Source organism: Manacus candei, unplaced genomic scaffold, assembly GCF_025592945.1.
Source record: "Manacus candei isolate 608988 ecotype Guabito, Panama unplaced genomic scaffold, ASM2559294v1 h1tg000076l, whole genome shotgun sequence".
NCBI classification, from domain to species: Eukaryota; Metazoa; Chordata; class Aves; order Passeriformes; family Pipridae; genus Manacus; species Manacus candei.
Genome location: NW_026138124.1, coordinates 3,705,256 through 3,726,976, shown reverse-complemented (window position 1 = coordinate 3,726,976; position 21,721 = coordinate 3,705,256). Strand labels below are relative to the sequence as shown.

Genomic DNA, 21,721 nt, shown 5'->3' with positions numbered 1-21,721 from the left:
GGAGCCCGGGAAGGTCGGTCAGCACCCGCTCGGGGTCCCCCACCTCCACTCCCTGCCTGCCTCCGAGGCCGGTGTCGGGGCAGGCCGAGCAGAGGAGCCCGGGGCGGCCCCTCCGAGCTATGCAGCGTCCCCGGCTGCTCCCTCACTGCTACTCCACTCCAGGAATGTTTTCCTTAAGACAAGTTTAAACACTGCAGGAGGGCACCTTTACCTGAGTGCGCCGAAGGGCTGCCGTGACACGTGTCACCTGAAACTGGCACCGACAGCCTCGGGTATCACACTTGGCAGGGTTTAGGTCTTCCTTCTCCTCAGACCTTTGGCTGCACTGGAAATTTGGAAATTTCTTTCCAATTCCTTGGAAATTCCTATTAGTCCAGGAATACTGGCCCTTGCAAGGCCCTCCCATTTTCTGATCTGGAACGCTGGCCACATAAATACGAGAGATCTCAAAGTCAGAAAAAGCCTTTTATTACAGAGAAGCAGAAAGCTGAAAATTGTACAAAACCCACCATCAAAAACCTTTTTATTTTTTTTTACCCTGGGCAAATATGACAATATCATGTCACTATTTATCCAGCTGTAAGAAATCTAATGTCAGAGTAGGCAATTATAGACACCATGTTACAGACAGATATTGGCAAAGCTGCAGCAACAATCGGAAACTGAGACAGGAAGAAAAGATGTAATTAGGTGGTAGATTCTCAACAAGGTTTTGACAATCAGAGTTTTAGGAGTCACACTGCTGATGTCACATTTGTCATGACAGTAAGAACTGGGCTGTCAACAACACACTCTGTTGCAGCAGCTGGTGGACTTGAACCCTTCAAGAGTCCTGTTAGAATGAGGAAATCTTGGTGACCCATTGCAATCGCTGATTGCGATGCTGTGTTTCTGCCAGGCTGCTCTCTGATGTCACTGATATCACCTAAATGAGTGAAACTTTCCAGCGTCTAGAGCCATAGAAACTGTCCTCTTAAAAATATCTTTCCTTCTAACAAAACAAATGGACTTTGGTGTTGGCTCTGGACACTGCACAGAGCACAAGATTGTCAAATATCTGCCCTTGGACAGTGTAAGGGTCGATGACAAAGACAATCGTCCTTTCTAGGCCTGAGAAGCGTCGGATGCTGTCAAGGACAATGACATTTTTTGAAACATCCTCTGCTAACCCCAAAGCCCCCCTCACCCTGCGCTTCCTTAGTTGTCTTTCTAGCTCAGATGGCAGTTTCTCTCTGAACTGATCAGCTTCACATTGTCTGCTGCACAGGATGGCCATATCTACGAGGGAATAGCCTTGATCGAGGTAGCTCTTGCAGAGCTTGGCCACAGACTTTGCCAATACATCTGGTCTTATATTGTGTTGTCTAAAGGACCCTGGCAAAGAATGGGCACATTCAGCCTCTTTCAACAACTCTCCCAGCACTTCATAGGGTATACCAACGTTACGTGTTTGGTGGATTTTCCTCATTAGATTTAACATGAAACAGCATATTTCCTCAGCATTCCGGACCATTTTGGTCAGCCATTCCTGAGGATCCATTTTTGAAAAGTCAAGACCACAGTCACATGGGTAAGTGGTCTGGAAGAAATCCAGAAAGACCCAGAAAATGCCACCACTTCTTTCAACTATTGACCGGGCGCGTTGGTACCAATCTCCTTCATCACGACGAAAATTCTGAGCTTCATCAACCACAATGTGTTTCACATGTGGGAAGTTCTTTTTCAGGAAGGCAGCACGTGTCACAGCCTGGCAGTCATTATTTCTACAAAAAATGAAACAAACCCAAAAAAAAGAATATGTTAAATAAACAGCAGATATGACCAGCCCTTACTGACTGCCTCCACGGCCCCCATGGGAAGGCTCCCCAGGGTGTCCCTCTGCCCTGCTCTCCTGTGGTGCCCGGGTTCCTGCAGAAAGGCAGGTTCCCTTTTCTCCCGGAGTCAGCAGGGACTGGCAGCACTTCTGCTGCCTGCTGGGGCCAGGACCTGCTGCCGGGGCACTGAGCAGGGCTGCATTCCCTGATGTCCTGGGCCTTGTCTGCCCTGGCGGCTGCTGAGCTCCCCGTGCTGGCACGGGAGGAAATGCAGCAAGAGCAGGGCTGGGGGACTGCTCTGCCTCAAATCCTCTCCAAGCAGGGTGTTAGTTTCTGTTCTCCTTGTGACAAGCTCCAAGGGCTCTTCCTGGCACGGCTGCACAAGAACTCTGAGCAGGCCCAGCACAGACAGTGCTGAGGCAGCAGCAGAGAAAGGGACGGGGGCACTTTTGAGGTCGGCACCAGCTGTAACAGACCATTACACTGAGGGCACTGTCTCTGGAAGCTCTAACACAGTCCTGAAATCCCCAAACATGGAATGCTCACTGCAGTCACTGAGGGCTGGATCTGGGCCAGAGCTCAGCTCAATCCCACCTTCAGCGTGAACTCCTTCCTGGAGATGAAGGTTGTGTCTTTGTGTCAGGCAAAGCTATAAATTTGTCAAAGAGAGGTAAATTCAGCAGGGCTTGTGCTGTAGGCACAGAGGAGGAATGAGATAATATAAAGAGGAAATACACATTACTACTTACCTGACAAAATCCCTCAAGGGTTGATTTTCACAAATATAAAGTATCTCGTCCGCAGAACAGTGAAAAGTGTTTTTTATTTTCTCAATGATCTTCAAAGCCACAATTGTTTTCCCTGTCCCAGGAAGACCAAGGACAAACAGCTTCCTGACTTTGTGCAGGTTCTTGGAGAGCAGCTCATACTGTTTGAGAGTGAGAAGGTTGAAAATCTCACAGCCAAGATGGTCACTTAAGTAGGACTTAAAGCCCAGCACAACAATCACAAGTGCCCGCAGGAAGGCAGGGATGTCCCTGGAGGTGAGGATGTAACTCTTTGGGTAAGGGCTGGTGGAATCATGCAGGGTTTCTTGACGGGGAACCTCATCAACTGCTGTCTGGTCCTCTGTGCCATTCAGCTGCAGGATCTGGGGAATCACACACACTCTTGGAGTATATCCCCCATCATTGACTAGTTTTTGCTTCAAGGCACGAGCAGTTTCTCTCCAGGTTCCAGACGTGACACACGAGGCATCCCTGACCACAGTAAACAACACTGGATACTCACTGTCAGCTACTAGGAGAGCATCACACACAACATCCTGGTTTTTCTGCAAGCCAATGTCAACAGCCCAACTCCTTGAAAATATCAGTACCCCCTGGGTAACTCCACGGAGTTGTTTTCTCATTAAATCCTCTAATCCAGGGTACTCTGAGAACAGGTCGGTGCAGATGGTTTCTGGCTTCCATTTGATTTCATTAGAACCCACTAGAAAAAAAAAGTAATCAAAAATTAAAAAAGCAAAACACAGCAAATCATTTACTCAAGACAGCAGTTACTAGGGGGAGATGTTACACCATGAGCTCATCAAAGTGAATCATTAACTGGATTTCAGTTATGCTCAAAATAAATTGTTCTGTCTCTCTTTTTTCTCCAAGAAGACTTTTGAGCGTAACAGTGGTCAGACAGTGCACAAAGCCCTCGGAGTCCAGGTGTATTCTCAGTAACTGTGTGCATTAGAGATTGTACTTAGTGGCAAAAATAGGAGAAGACAGCAAAGCATCTGAAAAATCAGGGAAATCAACATTTTTGGAGCAGCTGCACCTTTTAAAATCACCCTAACAGTGCTTTGCCTAAAATCTGATATTTAGATTATGCTATCTTCCTTGAAGTTCTGTCAAATAAAAGCTTAAATTAAGAAAGAAATCCAGAACAAATATGATACCTGGGTAGAGATGTTCTTGGAGTTCAGCTGCACACTGTAGACCAGCTTTGGAATAAACTGGCTTGACCAGAGGAGGGCCGTTTGCCAAGCTGAGCTCAGTCTTAAATTCATCAGCCAAAGCTGACACAACTAGGGGGAAGAAATGTATGTTATATCCATCAGTATTCTTCCATGTGAACTTTTAAAACCCTGCACTAAAGAGTAACTAAAAGGGTTAATTTAAAGCCTCCCTTTGCAATCCTACCCAAGAAAATGCTGCCTACACAGTTAACAATGACAGGACTCCAGTGCTTGCCCAGAAAAGCTGTGGCTGCCCCACCCCTGGAATTGTTCAAGGCTGGGTGGGACCAGGCTTGGTGCAATCTGGTCTAGTGAAAGGTGTCCCTGCCCATGGCAGGGAATTGGTATGAGATGATCTTTCAGGCCCTTCCAACCCAACCCATTCCAGGATTCTGTGATCTGTATCTGCTGTAGAAGAGAGAGGGCTCTCTCTAAAAGGTGGCTTTATAGTTCAAAGACAAGATCTAGACCCTATGTGGGATGAGTTGGAGACCCCAGCTTTCATGGGAAGACATTTCACAATGAAGTTGGGCAAAGTTCCTTAAAACAAGCAAAGCCTTGCAGCCCTGCTCCTTCAAAACAGCCCTTAACCACCACAGAGCTGCTTCTGGGCAATCTTGAATCTTCCCACTTGGTTTAGGGGCGGGTGGGATCCCTAGGAAGGAAGGTTTATGCCAATTGGGAGTGCTTCAAGAAGTGCTGCTGAATCAGTTCAGAGAGTGGGGTGCCACTGCAGGACAGTGACCACACTGTCACCTCAGGGCCTGGGGCTGGGCCTTGGGCCAAAGAGCCTTTTCTGGCTTTGTGAGAACTCCCAGCAGAACAAACGTTCCTCCTGGACGTTTACAGCCCAAGGCAGAAATGAAGTTGGCTCTAACATAGGAGCAGATTTTACCTGGGTCTGAAGCTGTCATGAGCTCCATCCATTTCCCAGCTCTCAGTCTTTCAATCTTGCCACCCATCACCATCCAGGATTCAGGGTCACCATGGAGCACAGGGCAGCAGGACTGTTCAACGTGCACAGCGCAGATGTAGCCCTGTGAACATCCTGCTTGGTCATAAACATCAAGGGTGTGTGTCTGGAACTGCACTCCCTGAGCCTCAGAGCCACAGGAGTGATAGACAGGCAGAGAGAGAATGGTCTTGGCCACTGCTTGTTCTAAGGCTTCTTTCTCCACATTACTGTGGGTTCCGGTGACTTTACCATTGTCATCCACACCAAAAAATAAATATCCACCCTCAGTGTTTGCAAAGGCAGAGACATATTTAGGAAGGTTTTTGCTCATGTATTCCAAGACATTCTCTGTACTGTATTGCTTAAATTCAATATGAGTTGTCTCTGTGAAACCCAGGACCTCCCCAACCAGCACTTTGTCTCTCTTTAGAAACCTGGCTGCAGCATCTTGGATGTCATGCTCCTGAATGTTCTGTGAAGTCTCATTTGCTCCACCAAAAAAACTCAGCAGAGCTCTCTTGGCACTCTGCCCATTCACACTGTTGCCCTTGGCAGAGCTTTTCTTCCCCCTTAGGAATTCAGGGGCATCTCTTGACTTGACAGGGAAAACGGAAGTACCAGACCTACAAAACAAACCAGTGCTCAGGCTGCAGAGACGCGGCTTGGTGGCTTCTGCACTTCCTTGTTCCAGGCCTCCACAGCTCCATGTTTTAACAAAGAGCAGCAACTTATTCCCCTTCTGCATCCATGTGAAGTATTCGCCGATCTCGTTGCTGCCAATGCAATCCCGGAGGCTGTTCTCGATGTCCAGACCAATGCCATGCTCCTGGAAGCAGTAATTCCTGTCCTCACTCTCCATCCTCACTATTCCTCCTCCTGAATTCAGCAATGCACACACTGCTATGGAAAGGTCCCTTCGTTGCCTTTTCTGATTCAAAGAGGTCATCTTCTTTCTGTAACTCTCTCCGACAAGTATTTTCCCAATATCTACCACCACATCGGCATAGTTCGTGTTCAAGTTGATCAGCAGATGCTCCTCCTGGTTGGCCATCCTGATCCTGGAGGGATACGTTATCAAAAACACTTCATGATTATCACAGAGTCATTTGGGTTGGGAAAGCCCTCTGAGATCATGAACTGCTCCCCCCGGCTCGGCTCGGGCCGGGGTCTGAGCTCGGGGCTCTGAGTTCAGGTCCGACCGCTGCGGACAGCGCCGGGCACCGGCCGAGGGGGCGGAGGGGTCACCGGGCGGGCGGGGAGGGGAGGCGGGGGGCCCGGAGCGGGCACTGACAGACCTTCCCGGGGGACGGGGGCTCTGGTCCGGCTCCGTGGGCGCGGGGGCGGTGAGTCCCGGCGCTATCGGGGATTCGCGACGGCTCCCGGCGAGGAATTCCCAGTGCTGCCCCGCCTGACGCAACCTTGCAGGAACGAACTTCCCGCCTGTCCCCCTCCCGCCCCATCGCTTCCCGTTCACGCCCCGCCTACAGCGTTCTCTACAGCGGTATTTCAGATAGTTTAATTTTTAAAATGTTCTATTCAGTGCTAAAATAACTTTCCACTTCCACGCGCGGCCGCGCCTTCGGCTTCGCCAGGCTGGATCGCAGACTCGGCGGGACATGCAGTGGCGGCGGGGGGAGAGCGGGGCTGGGGGGCAGCGGGGTTTGGGGGGAGCAGAGCCCCGGGCCGGGAGCGCTTCCCGGGGGCTCCCACCCTGGGCCAGCCGCCGGCCCGGCTTTGGGGGTCATTCGGCACCGGCGGCTTCTGCATCTCAGACCCTCCAGACCTCCACCTGAGGGGGGTCCCTATATTCCATCTCCCAGCCTCTGTGACAGAGGGGTCCCCCACATTTCCCCTGCAGCTGAAACTCCTTTCCAATTAATTGGAAATGTCTATTAGTCCAGGAACACTGGCCCTTGCAAGGCCCTCCCATTCTCTCATGTGAAACACTACCTACCACAAATACAGGAGCTCTCAGAGTCAGAAAAAGCCTTTTATTACAGACAGGCTGAAAACTGAGAATTTTTTACAAATGTCTCAGTCAAATATCTTTTTTTTTTTTTTTTTTTTTTTACCCTGGAGAAATATAACATTATCATGTTACTGTTTATCCAGTTTTATCTAATATCAAAGTAAGCAATTATAGACACCATGTTACAGACAGATATTGGCAAAGCTGTGGCAACGGTTGGCAGCTGAGACAGAAAGAAAAGACATAGTTAAGTGGTAGATTCTCAACAGGGTTTTGACAGTGTTTAAGAGCCACACTGCTGATGTCACATTTGTCATGACAGTAAGAATCAGGTTGTCAGCAATACACTCTCCTGTAACTGCTGGTGGACTTGAACCCTTCAAGAGTCCTGCTAGAATGAGGAAATCTTGGGGATCCACTACAGTTTTCGGATTGTGATATCATATTCCTTGCATAACAGCACATGGTGTCCAGTGTTGGCTCTGGACACTGTGCAGAGCAGAAGATTGAGATCTCTCTGATCGTGTGAAATGTCAGCGTGGATGAGAAACAGTCTTCCTCACCCAAATAAACATGCATTAGGTAGGTGGAGCACATGTATTAGATAGGCAAGTTCATGTGAATTTTTCTATATAAAAGATATAACTTTCTACACCTTGGTGTGCTTGATTTGTGGAAACCTTGTGCTGGTTTAAAGGTAAACTGGCAGGGGAAATGAACCCAACTCAAAAGAGACTATAAGAATAACAATTTAATAAAAATAATACAATTAGACAGATGAACAATTGGTTTTAGCCCACAAAAACCCAGATGTATAACCTGGCACCCTGGGGCATGGTGTTCGTTGGCTCCTGTGCTGAGCCCCACGTGGTCCCCTGAGTCCAAAAGTAAAAGTAGAGGAAAAAACCTATTGGTGCAAGTGATGGTCGAAGTCCTGTCGAGAGTAGTGGTCTCAGTCTGGTTGAGAGCGGTGGTCGCAGTCTGGTTGAGGTTCTGGTCCTCCTCTGGATCCCACAAGTGGTACCAGAAGTCCCAAGACCCCAAGATTATATATCCTCAGGTTCAGGCAGGAATGCCCAGTACCTCCCCCACGCCAGGGAGTTCCACAATGGGCGATTGTGAGTCACGGGTGTGAGAACAGGGACATCCTCCTTTCACAGGAGTCTTAACACCGGGCTTATATTCTGAGGGGTCGGGTGTGCTCTGGGCGGCTGCTGCAAATGGTCTATTGTTAACAGTTTCTGGGAAATGACGTGGAGGGTGTACAATACACAGGTTGGGTTACACCCATACAGTGATGAACTGGTCTAAGACAAACCTCCACCTTGCACCCTGCGCAGAATAAACGTTTCCTTTATAAACTAGATTCTATGTCTGTGTTTAGAGAGCTCGTAATATTGGCAATAGTATGAGGGTGCTGGTGGTCTCCATGAAGATGCCCTTTCCCTGGCACCCATGGATGGATTAGGAAGGGGGTAGGGTTTAGGCAGCTCTTCACACACAGGCTGGGAACACAGGTCCACCTAGAGAGTGGTGGGGGCCCTGCAGCACATCCCCTCATCATTGCCGTGGGGCTGTCAGGATAGGGGACTTTGTCCTGGGGCCTGTTGTGGGGGGATGTGGGGGATCCCTCACAGAGAGGCTGTGGGACCCTCATACGGAGGGACGTGGGACACACCCTCCAGTGGAGGCCATGGGGACCCTACGGGGGCCATGGGGATCCTCACATGGAGGGATGTAGGGGACCCTCCCTCACACGGAGGGATGTGGGGGATCCCCCCATGACACGGAGGGATGTGGGGACACCCCTCACACAGAAGGATGTGGGGGATCCCCCCTCACACGGAGGGATGTGGGGACTCCCCCAGGTGTCGTGGGGACCCTCACATGGAGGGATGTGAGGGATCCCCCCATCACACGGAGGAATGTGGGGACTCACACAGAAGGATGTGTGGGATCCCCCCTCACACGCAGGGATGTAGGGATCCCCTCACACGGAGGGATGTAGGGATCCCCTCACACGAAGGGATGTGGGGATCCCCTCACACGGAGGGATGTGTGGGATCCCCACTCACACGGAGGGATGTGTGGGATCCCCTCACACGGAGGGATGTAGGGATCCCCTCACACGGAGGGATGTGGGGACTCCTCTCACACAGGAGGATGTGTGGGATCCCCCCTCACACGGAGGGATGTGTGGGATCCCCCCTCACACAGGGATTTGCGGATCCCCCTCACGCAGAGCGGGCCCGGCTGTGCGGGCGGCTCCGGCCGCGGGGGGGCGCTGCCCGCCCGTGCCCGCCCGTCTCGGCAGAGCGCGGCCATGGCGGGCGCCGTGCGGGGCCCGGGCGGGGGAGGTTCCGTGAGCCGCTCCCGGGACCCCGCCGTGTACCGCTCCCGGGACCCCGCCGTGTACCGCTCCCGGGACCCCGCCGTGTGCCGCTCCCGGGACCCCGCCGTGTACCGCTCCCGGGACCCCGTCCGCAACCTGCGCCTGCGGTGAGCGCCCGTCTGCCCCCGGCCCCGGCCCGGCCCCGGCGGCCCGCACAGCCCTGACGCTCCGCTCCCTCCCCGCAGGGTCCGCATCCAGCGGGTCGCGCCCGCCGGGCCCGTCCTGCCGCAGGCGCCGCCGCCGCTCACCGGCCCCGAGCGCCCGGGCCGGGCCGGCAGCGCCGCCGGGGAGGGAGCGGTGCCGCTGGCGGTGATCCGGGCCTCTGCCGCGGGCGCCCGGCGGGCCCCGGAGGACGAGGAGGAGGAGGCCGAGGTGGGGTGGCAGGAGAAGCTCTTCAGCCAGGTGGGTGCGCGGAGGGGGCGGGAGGGGCTTTACGGAATGGGTCAGGTGGGAGGGGATCACTGAGGTCATCCAGTCCGACCCCCCTGCACAGGCAGGGTCCCCTGAGCATGGTGCTCAGAAATGTGTGCAGTCGGCTTTGGAATATCCCCAGTGAGGAGACTCCACGCCCTCCTGGGCAGCCTGTTCGGTGCTCGGTCACTGCGCAGGGAAGTTCTTCCTCATGTTCAGGTGAAACTTCCTGGGCATCAGTTTCTGCCCGTTGTTTCTTGTCCCGTTGCTGGGCATTCCCGAGCAGAGCCCGATCCAACCTCTGACACCTCCTTGCAGACACTGATAGACATTGATGAGGTCCCCTCTCAGCCATCTCTTCTCAAGGCTGAACAGCCCCAGCTCCCTCCGCCTTTCCTCATAAGGAAGATGCTGCTCAGTCCTCTCATCATCCTCACAGCCTCTGCTGGACCCCCTCCAGGAGCTCCATGTCTTTCCTGTAGTGAGGAGCCCAGAACTGAACAGACTGGGATGAATTTCCCGACACCCTTTCTGCACCTCCGTACAGAACAGGCTCCCCTGTTTCAGGGTGAGCTGCTGTGCCTGAGCCCTTCCAGGCGGGCATTGGTGGGTGCTCTTGGCTGCCACGTGCCTGAGCAGTGTTGGAGCTGCTCCAGAGCTCGGGTTATTTGATGGGATTCCCAAAGAGTCTTGTCTCTCTGGTGGCTTTGGAAACCGCGGCTGAAAGGTGTTTGTGGCTCTGCCAGTGCTGGTGAAAGGCGGCTGTTGTGCTTTACCTGTGGTGCTGTCAGTTTGAGGTGGATCTGTACCTGAATGAGTCAGCCTGCCAGACTCCCCTGGACCGGCAGTACCATGAGGAGATCCGGAAACTGGAGAAGGCTGGAGGTCGGAAGAACTATCGCATCTTCACCTACACCGACCATGACCGATTCACCAACCTAGAGGAGGTACCAGCTCCTAGTTACTCTGTGTCCGTCAAAACTTCCAGGCGTACTGCAGAGGGAACATTTGTTGGTTCTTGGCCCTGCAGAAGCCAGACAGATACCCTGAGTGCAGGAGAAAGCACTGCTGCAAAGCAGCTTCACCTGGTGCCCCAGACTTGGAGTGGGATGTCCCTGTTTCAGAGTGGTGGTTGGGACAGCTCAGAGGGACTCAGCTTTGTAGCACTGCTCTGTAGGTAGCTGGCAGGGTGGAGTGAGCTGTACTTTGCCACCAGAACAGTGAAGGAATTCTACAGTCATTTAGAAATTTGTGCTTGCCTGTGACCGTGTACATACCTGTTCTCTTCTCCAAGAGGAGAGGTGTGTTTGGGAAAGATGTCCCGGTACAATTAAGCTAGTTCCTCTCTGTTTTCTCTTGCAGCTCTGCCAGAAGGTAACCGACTCTGATCATGAGGTGCCCTCGTATCTGGCCGAGAGGATGGCCAATGTGAGGAGGAGAAGACAGGACCGTAGGCCAGTGTGAGAGCAAACTGGGGCTTGGAGCTTGCTCATGCAGGTTTCCTGGTGCTGGGACCCCAGCTGTGGATCAGCCTGGTCTGTGGGAGCGGGAGGCTTGAGCTGTGTCACACGTGGAATCCAGCAGTGGGACTCCTTGTCTTGTGGGGATTGATGCTGCTGAGCAGAGCCATGACTGGTGCTGTTCTGTTGTTCACAGAGAAGCGAGTTCTCTGAAGTCGAAAATCATCACCTGGGAACCCTCAGAAGAATTTATAAAGAACAATCATGTGATTAACACACCTGTCCAGACCATGTACATCATGGGGGACTTGGGACCTTATGGGAAGTAAGTAAAATCCTGAAGAGATCTAACTTTCCCAAAAGGAAACCCATCTTTGCTCCTTACTCAAATCTCCTGTTTCTTTCACTAGTTAAGGGGAGAAAATTCCAAGAACTCAGTAACCCAGGCTGCAATTTCTTTCTGCCTCTTTCCTCACTCATTTGGGAGGTAGCTGAGTGTATCCCTCCAAAATGCTTCTAGGAAAGTATGTGTGTGTTTATTCCCTTCTGTACTTCCATGTACCTTTACCAGCTCTGCTGTTCCAGGGCACAAGAGTGTCTGTGCTCTCTGTTTAGACTGTGTTTTCTTGATTTCTTCCTTTAGGCTTGGTCACAGAGAGTATGAACATGTTCTTTGCACAATCAAGGTGGATGGCAATGGGGTGATCACAGTGAAACCTGATTTCACTGGCACAAAAGGACCCTACCGGTGAGTGGAACAGGGCTGGGACCTCTCCTGGGACTGGTACTGGGGGCTGAAATGTTTGTTTCCTGGTAACCTTTCAAGCACAGGATCAGCACTTAAATTGAGAGATATTTTTTACATTTATTCCAGAGATTTCTAAGAAAAGGTTGTTGTCTTCTTGTGCCTGGGGCCACTACATGTGTGACTGTGGGGCTTTGGTGCCAGTCCCTAGGGATGCAGGTTATCCTAGAATCATGGAATGGTTTGGGTTGGAAGGGACCTTAAAGATCCCATCCACCCCCTGCCATGGGCAGGGACACCTTCCACTAGACCAGGTTGTTCTAAACCTGGCTTTGGATGCTTCCAGGGATGGGACAACCACAGCTTCTCTGGGCAACCTGTGCCAGGGCCTCCCCACCCTCACAGGGAACAATTTCTTCCAATATCTAACCCTTACCCTCAGTCAGTGTGAAGCTGTTCCCCCTTGTCCTATCACTACATCCCCCTGTAAAATTGTGTTATGCATATGCCAGACACAAACGAGTCTCCCTTTTTGAGGGAATGATGCTGGCAGGCACCTGGGAGGAAGGAAAGGGCTGTGAGTGCCCTTGGGAGCGAGGAGAGGGCTGTGAGTGCCTCTGTCTCACTGCAGAGGCCTGGTGGAGAGGACACTGCTGGGTCAGGGGACACTGCTGGGTCAGGAGAGCCCTGTTGATGCCTGTGCCTATTCCCTGCATAATGGAGGAGTTTTTCCCATGTGTTTTGGGGTGCTGCAGGATCGAGCTGGATGGAGAGAAGCGAGAGGTGTGGGAGTACACCATCGAGAATGCCTCTGCCCAGGTGCAGCCAGAGGAGGAGGAGCGTGAGCAGCGCATGTTCAGAGATGTAAGGACTGGCCACTGAGCATGTTCACTGGTTCTGAGTGACAGGGGCAGCCCAGACCCTGCTGCAGATGTAACTGCTAGTGCTGTGCACACCTGAGGTGACAAAATGTCACTGGCAGGGAGCCTCATCATGCCCAGGAATTTTAGAACTCTAACAAATACTCCCTGACTGCTTCATACCTTACTCCTTATGGACACCTTGTCTGTAGTTGTCCTGGCCCTGCCTGCAGTGATCTATGGAGTGAGAACTGATGCAAGAAAACACCCAGATTCGTGCCTTCCTGATGTCACCTGCCAGTGTTTTTCTTTCCATTTTGAGCAATGGGCAGACTCTTCCCTTGATCTTTCTCTTGCTGCCTGTATATTTATTGACTGATTTCTTGTTACCCATTATGTCCCAGGGTATTGGGATATCATTTCATGCCTCGATCTTTCTGAGTTGCCTATTTGGCCGTGACAGTTTATAGAAGTACTTAATATTTTAGTTCTTCATTTGTACATTCCCTTATTATTTTTGTGCTCACCAAGGAAACTGTGATTTCCCTATGCTTATCTCTTTCTGTTGACTTCACTGGAATAGTTTGTGCCTGTGTTTTTAAAATGCCATTTAAGATCTGATTCTTCAGAGCTTCTTATCCCTTAAAATTGGCCTTTGAGAAGATCTTTTCTGAAGCTGAAGTTCTATGCAGGGTTAGCAGTTATGCATCCTTGTTCTATTGGATCCTTACATTCTCTTTATGTGCTGTAACAATTAAACTCCACATGTGCTAAGCCTGGCAGCAATTTAAGTTGAGTTTAAATGATACCCACTACAATTCTTGTGCTAAGTAGCAATCAGTATAATCCAAACCCACTTTTTTGTTGTTGGTGTTGTGTGTGTTTCCAGCTCTACGGTCGGCACAGGGATTACCTCAATGGGCTCGTGGGCTCAGAGTTTGAAATGGTGAGTTCCAGAGGCTGCTGGCAGGGACTGGAGCCTCTGCTGCCTCTGGGGGCTGGTGACCTGGCTCACGTGGCTGCCACTTGCACCACAGTCTCCAGAGGCTGTTTCATTCTGGGCCAGTGATTGCTATTAACTTCTCAAGTGTCAAAAACTTTTATGTGCCACTTTATGGAAGTTAACAGCCCCTTTCACCCCCAGACTCATTCATAGTTTCCCTTCTCACTGAATTACCCAAAATGCAATCTTTTTTTTGTTCAAATTTTGTTTGCCAAAGTGTGAAAGTTGAACTTTCCAGAACTTTGATAGAGTGTCCCAGCTCGTCCTGTGCTTCCCCCTGCTCCCCCACCCTGGGTAAGTGCAGAAACATGACAGGAAAAACAGGACTATGATTTCTGCAAGTGACTTTTCACTACATGTTCTATCCATCTTGAAATCTGTAAGAAACTTATTTATGTAATAGTGAACTCCTGCAGTCTGGGATTTGGGGGATTTGATGTCTTTAGAGCCTTTCTCCAGTGAGACTGTTCACTCCCTGGCCATCATTCATGTCTGGATATCCATGAAATACCAGTGTGAGAGGCTGTTGGGAAGGGATTGTTGAGGTTCCACCAGTGGTCACTGAGCTCTTTTATCTTGTTTATCTGCTTGTTTTTTCAGCCTCTTCCTGGTACTCTGAGACTTTTTGTGAATGGAGAAATAGGTGAGTCCTTATTCTAAACAGTAATAGGGGCAAGTATGGGTGTGCTGGGATGGCTGAGACTATGAAGGGTCCAAGAATTCTTGGATCATAGGCTGGTCCAGAATAGGTGATTCTCTCCCTAGAATCCTTTACTTCATTCTTCTCCTCCCTATTTCTGCAGACTAAGCCCTTGAGAGGTATTTACAGGATGCAGGTTACAAATGCTGCAGCTGTTCTAGGAAGACCTAGATCTCAAGAAGAGGAGAGCAGATTGCTATAATCTCTATTAACTTCCCAAAGAAACCAATTAAACATGTGACCTCCCTCATATGGTTAGTGATATGGAGACAGGGCTAGTCTGGAGGGGGAATCTTCTCTGAGGATCATCTCCTGGCTTTTCCCAGCTTCCAGCAGTAACAGGTTATTGGTGCTGGCTCTCCCAAAAGTCTGCAGCGAGTGCTGAAGGAGTTTGTGTTGAAGCAAACAGCTGAAGTTCATTCTCTCTTCTTCTCAGTTTCAGCTCAAGGCTATGAGTATGACAACCTTTATGTGCATTTCTTCCTGGAGCTTCCTAACCGTAAGTATTCCCATTTCCAGCCACATCACAACAGTTTGAGGAATAAAACAGGCTTTGGCTCCTCCATCAGACCATATCTGCTGGGAGTCAGCAAAAGTTGATGCTGGGGTTGGGATCTAGTCGGAAGTCTTCAGAGCTAAATTGGCAGAACTCAACTGTTTGAACTAAACTCAGGCCTGGGAGAAAGTGGCATCTTCCCTTCTCATCACTTCCAGCTCAGGCTGGGACACAGAGGTGGTAGTGGTCAGCAGTCTGTCCAAAGTTCATTCCTTGTCCTGCAGAGAACAACCTTCCTGTCCTCTCCATCACAGCACTGACCTTGTCTGATTTCACTGCTCACCATCCTGTTTTGTGCTGACTCTGACATATTACATTTTGATGGATAAATAAGGCTCCCAGCACTGACATGCATGTCCTGCTGCATGTTTAGTTCCCCTGGAGCTATGGCTCTGGCTCCCCTCTCTGATTATACCTGGATGTTTATCCAGAGAGAGACTACTGCTGCTACTCAGTACATTTAGATGAGGTTCTGCTTTGCTCTTGAGATGAGTTGGTGCTTTTCATGGAGACTTCAGGGTGTTCTGAGGAGCAGCCAGTGGCTGGAACAGGACAGGGTGGGACATGCCAAGGGAAAAGTTGTATGAGGAGTGGCTGGGGGAGCTGGGGGGGCTCAGCCTGGAGAAAAGGAGGCTCAGGGGGAACCTTTTCACTCTCTGCAACTCCCTGACAGGAAGGGGGAGCCAGAGGGGTTGGGCTCTGCTCCCGGGGAACAAGGAAGAGGACAAGAGGAAACGGCCTCGTGTTGTGCCAGGGGAGGTTGAGGTTGGATATTAGGAAAAATTTCTTCGAGGAAAGGGCTTGACAGGATTGGAAGGGACTGCCCAGGGAGGTGGTGGAGTCCCCATCCCTGGAGGTGTCCAAGGAATGACTGGATGTGGCACTCAGTGCTCTGGGCTGGGGGACAAGGTGGGCATTGGGCACAAGTTGGACTTGATGACCTGGGAGGTCTTTTCCAACCTTGGTGATTCTGGGATTCTGTGAAATTCTGTGTGGGTGATGTTACTTGTTTCCCCAGTCACTGGAGACTGACACTGTCCTTTGAGCTGTTCTGGTCTGTGAGTTTGGTCTCACCCCAAGCCTTCACCACTGTGTTCACCTTCTCCTCTCCCCCCAGAGTGGTCAAGCCCCCCGTTCCAGCAGCTCTCAGGAGTGACACAGACCTGCACCACCAAGAAAGTGGGCTGGGTAAGGACACTTTCAGATCTGCAGAGCAGTTGGAACAGGCAGCCTCTGGAGTGGAACATGTGTAACAAACTACAGCAAAGGACCAGCAAAGGTCCTGACTTGATAGCTCCTTTCAAGAGCAGAGCATGTTTGGGATTCTCCTCATTCTAATTACACTTGCCATTTTTCCAGGGGGCTACTGTCCGAGTAAAACTAAATCAGATAAAGCTACTCCAAAGAAGTTTCTGAAACCTCACTTTTTTCTTCCTTCTGGATGACTGGTTTCCTTTGGAGCTTTGATTTTTGTGTTCTCCAATGCTCTGAGTTAACAAATCATTGTTCTGGCTTGCCTGGGGCGGGAATGCACACAGTCTCTACACTGATTTCCCAAAATGAATTCTTCTTATCTAGGAAGTTGGTTCTGTTCTGTCTCCAGCTTCTCTCCTAGAAAATTTGAATTTTATCAGCTTTTTGATGTCTTTTATGTGATCTAGTTTGCATATTACAAAAACAATTATCATACAACATTTCAATAATACCATTGTTTGAGGTAGTCTGCTTGGCTCCTGTAGAGGTTGTGGCAGTTCAGTAGTTATGCAAGTGACTGAGCTGTCATTTGAGGTGTGTTACTCATTCCCCTTTTCCATTATTTTTAACAGTCTGTTCCATCCACATGGCACTAGGAAGTGTATCCAGGTCCATCCTGCAGCCAGCTGTCTGTTAGTGGGATTGATTGGTCATGTTTGGGCATCATTACCTGCTTTCCACCATTAGTTCCTTTCTCCCTGCTTTCTCTGCCCCCTGCAATGCTGGTGATGAATTCTCTTGTCCAGGAATCTGATCTGTGTCCTGTTCCTTTTCCAGGATAAGGTGGCATACTTTTGCTACCCCTTCACTGTGGAGATGTTTTACACCCTAGAAGATGAAGGTGTGTTTCCTTGTTACTCTGAAATTCTTTGACTCCAGTGCACCCATCCTGCTGTCTGGCCTGTTGGGGATGAAGGAACAGAGGGAGATGTTTCTGGTTCAGCAAAGGCTCACCCTGTCACCACACAGCCCCTAGACACATCCTGTGTTTGCCCTGCCCAGGAATCCATTAGCATGTGTATGGATCCATTGATGTTGTCCTGCTGCAAGCAGCTTTCTCCAGTTGCAAAACCACTGGGATCTTGGTTTATCTGTCCCAAAACCTGGCGTGCTGGGCTGTGTTGCTGTTCCTGGGATGCTGCAGCAGGAGAACCAGGCAGCTTTTTTGTACACAACTTAAACCCTGTGCTGAGTCTTATGTTTGTAGACAAGCTCAGTGACCTGTGTAATCCTTGTATAGTTCATGTCACTTTGAAACTTCAGCTCTGTTTTAAGCTGGGCTTCTCTGCTGCCTGTTCCTGCTGCTCCCTCACCCATCCCATTGCTCTGTGGATGCAATTGCTAGGGACAGCTCTGTGGCATGCCTTGCCACTTGAATCCAATGTACAGTTTGGATTTGGGTATTCAACCAGCACTGATGAATTTTCAACCTAGAAGAAACACAATGAGTTTGTTTCTTTGTGGAAAAAAAGAAATGCTTGGAGAGATGTAGGAAAATCCAGGTTAATAATCCCCCAGTAATGTTGGGAAAGGTCAGAGATAAACAGGTTCCCCTGGTTGGCATCAGATCATTCATGAAAGATTGTCTTGTCTGCTCAAATTATTGAGAACCCAGTTTGGACTTGCTGTTAAAGATTCTCCCTAATTTTTAACATCAATAATTCTGTTCTCATCCTCAAATCTGAGGGTTCAGCTTTTACAGTGAAAAATAACCAGAAATCCTTGTAGAAGAAATACAAAAATGACGGTGGTAGAAGGGTGCTGGATTGTGTCCAGAGAAGGGAACAGGTCTGGTGAAGGGTCTGGAGCATAAGTCATGTGAGGAGCAGCTGAGGGAGCTGGGGGGGCTCAGCCTGGAGAAAAGGAGGCTCAGGGGGGACCTTTTCACTCTCTGCAACTCCCTGACAGGAGGGGGGAGCCGGGGGGAGGTCGGGCTCTGCTCCCAGGGAACAAGAGACAGGACAAGAGGGAACGGCCTCAAGCTGTGCCAGGGGAGGTTGAGGTTGGATATTAGGAAGAATTTCTTCAAGGAAAGGGCTTGACAGCATTGGAAGGGGCTGCCCAGGGAGGTGGTGGAGTCCCCATCCCTGGAGGTGTCCAAGGAATGACTGGATGTGGCCCTCAGTGCTCTAGGCTGGGTGACAGGATGGTGATGGGTCACAGGTTGGACTCAATGACCTGGGAGGTCTTTTCCAACCTAAATGATTCTCTGATTCTTTGACTTCCTACTAGTGGTGTTGGACATTGAGTAATTTTTGTCTCAGTGATAATCTCCTTCACAAAGCTGTGACCTGCTCCCCTCCTTGCAGACAGTCTCCCTCAGTGGCCTGTTCTCTACTTCGAGGTCCTATCCCTGGATTTCTGGCAGAGGTATCGTGTGGAAGGATACGGGTCCTTGGTGCTGCCAGCATCTCCAGGTAAAAAACATCCTTGGGGCATTGTTTTAATTGTCTGGGAGAAGGAGCTGAGTGGTTCTTTTGGGAATGAATTCAGCTGGTCCCAGGGATTCAGTGCCCTGAAGGGGGTAATTAGGTGTCTGAGGGGCAGCAAAGAAGGATGTGATGTGTCCTGCACCGTTCTGCCTTTGTTTTGAGGCACATCACGTGTTGCTGTCCTTGCTCCTTTGGTGGTTCCATCACAAAATGTGATGTGATGAAGCTTGGGGTGATACTGCACATTACTTTGTGTCCCACATGGGATCTGGGGGTGACCTGGGTGTTGTGAGGAGACGCTCCTGGTGGACAGGGCATACTTTCAGCACTGGCTGTGTGATTGGAAGGGGCTGACTCATGGTGGAAAATGTTTGTAGAACATTTTTGATACTGTGCAGTGTTTCCATTTCCAGCCAGCTGTGGTTTGGGTCAGCATGCTGCCCTCTGTGACTCTGAACAGATCACTGGTCACAGCAGCTAAGCTGTCCTCTTGTCCTGGCCCAGGTGTCCACGAGCTCACCATCCCTACCTGGCGCCCCGTGGAGCTGGGGACAGTGGCTGAGATGAGGAGGTTTTTCATTGGGGGATCTCCTGAGCTGGAGGACTTAACCTACATCCGGGTACCATCGACCTTCAAGGTGGGCTCAGCTACAGGGAGCACATCCAAGGTGCTCTCCTGCTGAGAAACGGTACATTATGGTCTCAGGTTCAGGGTCTGTAGACAGCCTGGACCAAATTTGAACAAGGATGAGCTGGTGGTCCTGTCCCTCTCACTAAAGAAATGTCTCCTCTGTGAGACTTGTGGTTCTGAACAGAGGAATGGGCAAATGCTGAGGCAGAGCTGTGCCTTCTGAGGGGTGAGCAGCTTAGAGAAGTGGGGGAGCATGGACCAAAGCTTTGACCTACCCCTGTCTGCAAAGTGTCAGATCAGCATTTAGTACCAGCTACAGACTCCTCCTGGGTTTCTGTGAGGAATCTGGGCTGTACTGTGCCTGGAACGGCTTCCCCAAGTGAGAAGCCAGTGGGTGTGAGGCAGGCAGAAACTTCATGATCTTAAGAAAACTGCTGGTGCTGTAATGAGCAAAGGTGATGTTTAGTGCCAGCTTTGTGTGAGAACAAACCCTGATGCAGTTCTTGAAAACTTTCCCCAGCACTGCGCTGTTGGCTTGCAAGTGGTCCTGCCCTCAGCACGGCCTGGAACTATCTGCCCTTCTTTCTGACCTCACAGGGAAGGGAGAGACTGCACACAGGAGTTTGTGCTCCTGTTTTCATTGTGGGCTTGCTCTAACCTGTGCCATCCCTGCAGGGAAAGCGCCTGAGCCGCTTTGGTTTCCGGACGGAGACCACGGGGAGCGTCACGTTCCGGCTGTACTGCCTGCAGCAGTCCAAGTAAGTGCAGCAAAGGGAGCTCCAGGAGCTCTATCTCTTGTGCTGGTGCTGGCAGCCCTGACCTCATCCTGCTGTGCTTCTGTGCAGAGCCTTTCTGGAGAGCAGTGCCCTGAGGCAGCGCATGCAGAGCGTACTGGACCGACTGGGAGGCTTCAGCCAGCAGAGCTCTGTCTACAACGTTCTGGGTAGGGCCTTCAGTGTTGTTCTCACTTTGGCTCACTTGTGCTGCCTTTTTACAGAGTGGGCAGGATATTTCAGGAGAATCCATTACTGTGGGGGTAATTCCCCTCCCCGTGAGCTCTCAGAGTGCATGGCAGAGGTTTAATATTCTGCTGTAAGCTGGAAACTTCAGGAGGCATCAGCTCTGACTAGGCAGGAGGGATAACCACTGTGTGAGGGCAACACCCTTGCCTGGCCCTGAGCACAGCTGGTTGCACTGAGGCACTGGCCCTGTCCCTAATTCCATTGTGCACAGAGCAAAGACAGTGCTGGAGAACAGGGAGCAGCACGGGCCAGGTGCTTTTACTTAGTCGTAGGAAGTGGGACTCCTGCACCCGGAGAGCTGACACATCCCTGCCTGTCCCTGAGGCTGTCTGATGCATTCTGTCCTGCCGTCACCTCTGTGTTGTAGAGGCCTTCCAGCGGGCACGGCGCCGGATGCAGGAAGCACGGGAGAGCCTTCCTCAGGATCTCATCAGCCCTTCTACCTCCTCCGTGCCCCAGACACAGGACCTGTGAGCATCCTCCCTCCAACAGAAGCTCCCATCCCTCAGCAGCAGTCACAGTGCCTGGAAGCTTCAGAAGCCCTTCCTTTGTTGTTTTCCCTGGATGGGGGAAGGAGTCTGTAGCACCTCCAGACCCAGAATCTTTGCATTTCCTCAGGTACCTGTGGAAGGAGCACATTTCTTTCAAGGCCCTTTGTTATCAGGCTGTAACAATACAGCCAATTGTTCACATTTCTGCTGAGCAGAGTGAAATACTGACATGGGACCTGTGAACCCTGTAACACCTTTTTTAGGGATTGAATAGTGAATAATGAGAAAAATTGACATGACTTGGTAAATTTAGTTTTCTTCTTAAAGAAGAGGGTGGTGTTAAGGGATACTGTTTGATACTAATGAAATGAGTAGATAACTTCTCAAGAAGTGCTGATAATTGTTAGCTATTGGGTATAGGGCAATCAGTAGTAAAATGAATTCATCCACCTCTGCCTTAAGACTGATTCATTCCTAGAGAGAGAGCTCTATTCCATGTGGAATATGTGAAATGAAAGCAAAGGAAGGACATTTGATGGATGGGGAACTGGGCAAAAGGATTATATTCTGCATTTCCTTGCGTGTGCCCATAAGTTCTGGCTCTGCAGTGTTGAGCAGGAGGATTCTTTGTTCAGGAATACAATAGAAAGCACACACGTTCCCCTTAGCTCATCACAGGGCATTGGCTGGGGCTGGAAGGTTTGCAGGCAGCGAGAGCAGGTGATAACATTTGCACAGCAGCTGAACTTTGAACTGCTCGAGCTGTTCATTTGAGCTCTGCTTCGTTGTTCCTTCTCTGATTGCAGAGCACTGTGGTGCTTCCTGGGGAAGCTTGTGTGTGTACCCACTTTCTTCTGTTCTTTTCTCATTTTTTCCTGTTATTATTCCCTGTTATTATTCCTCTCTCGAGTTCAGAGGAGTGAGGCTCCCTTCAGACTGACAGTGCTGTGTTGGTTTGTGCACCAGTCACATTTCCATGTGTTCTCATCTGTTCCAAACATAAAGGATGGGAAGAAAA

At 50.5% G+C, this 21,721-nt stretch overlaps 2 protein-coding genes across 2 annotated transcripts; one reads left to right on the top strand and one right to left on the bottom strand.

The window, feature by feature from the left end:
- Positions 1 to 46: 46 nt before the first annotated feature.
- Positions 47 to 6,136, bottom strand: LOC127480787 (schlafen family member 13-like). The gene is made up of 5 exons (XM_051809289.1): positions 6,073 to 6,136; positions 4,718 to 5,835; positions 3,763 to 3,891; positions 2,564 to 3,305; positions 47 to 1,763 (listed from the first exon to the last, which is right to left on the bottom strand). The coding sequence occupies exons 2-5, from the start codon at positions 5,826 to 5,828 to the stop codon at positions 992 to 994; spliced, it is 2,754 nt and encodes a 917-aa protein (XP_051665249.1). The 5' UTR covers positions 5,829 to 5,835; positions 6,073 to 6,136; the 3' UTR covers positions 47 to 991.
- A 2,915-nt stretch (positions 6,137 to 9,051) lies between these two features.
- On the top strand, positions 9,052 to 21,152 carry MKS1 (MKS transition zone complex subunit 1). The gene is made up of 17 exons (XM_051809318.1): positions 9,052 to 9,245; positions 9,324 to 9,540; positions 10,341 to 10,496; positions 10,912 to 11,009; positions 11,206 to 11,334; positions 11,653 to 11,757; positions 12,510 to 12,618; positions 13,504 to 13,560; positions 14,218 to 14,260; positions 14,754 to 14,816; positions 15,991 to 16,061; positions 16,905 to 16,968; positions 18,437 to 18,544; positions 19,064 to 19,197; positions 19,866 to 19,948; positions 20,036 to 20,133; positions 20,580 to 21,152. The coding sequence occupies exons 1-17, from the start codon at positions 9,070 to 9,072 to the stop codon at positions 20,684 to 20,686; spliced, it is 1,818 nt and encodes a 605-aa protein (XP_051665278.1). The 5' UTR covers positions 9,052 to 9,069; the 3' UTR covers positions 20,687 to 21,152.
- Positions 21,153 to 21,721: the final 569 nt, after the last annotated feature.

Bases quoted from the DNA above. Each gene is read 5' to 3' on its own strand.
- LOC127480787 (XM_051809289.1), bottom strand. From the start codon at position 5,828: ATGGCCAACCAGGAGGAGCATCTGCTGATCAACTTGAACACGAACTAT. The intron at 3,892-4,717 runs GTAAAATCTGCT...TCTTCCCCCTAG, and splicing joins CATGACAGCTTCAGACCCAG to TTGTGTCAGCTTTGGCTGAT. The intron at 1,764-2,563 runs GTAAGTAGTAAT...CATTTTTTGTAG, and splicing joins CCCTTGAGGGATTTTGTCAG to AAATAATGACTGCCAGGCTG.
- MKS1 (XM_051809318.1), top strand. From the start codon at position 9,070: ATGGCGGGCGCCGTGCGGGGCCCGGGCGGGGGAGGTTCCGTGAGCCGC. The intron at 12,619-13,503 runs GTAAGGACTGGC...GTGTGTTTCCAG, and splicing joins AGCAGCGCATGTTCAGAGAT to CTCTACGGTCGGCACAGGGA. The intron at 16,062-16,904 runs GTAAGGACACTT...TTCCTTTTCCAG, and splicing joins CCACCAAGAAAGTGGGCTGG to GATAAGGTGGCATACTTTTG.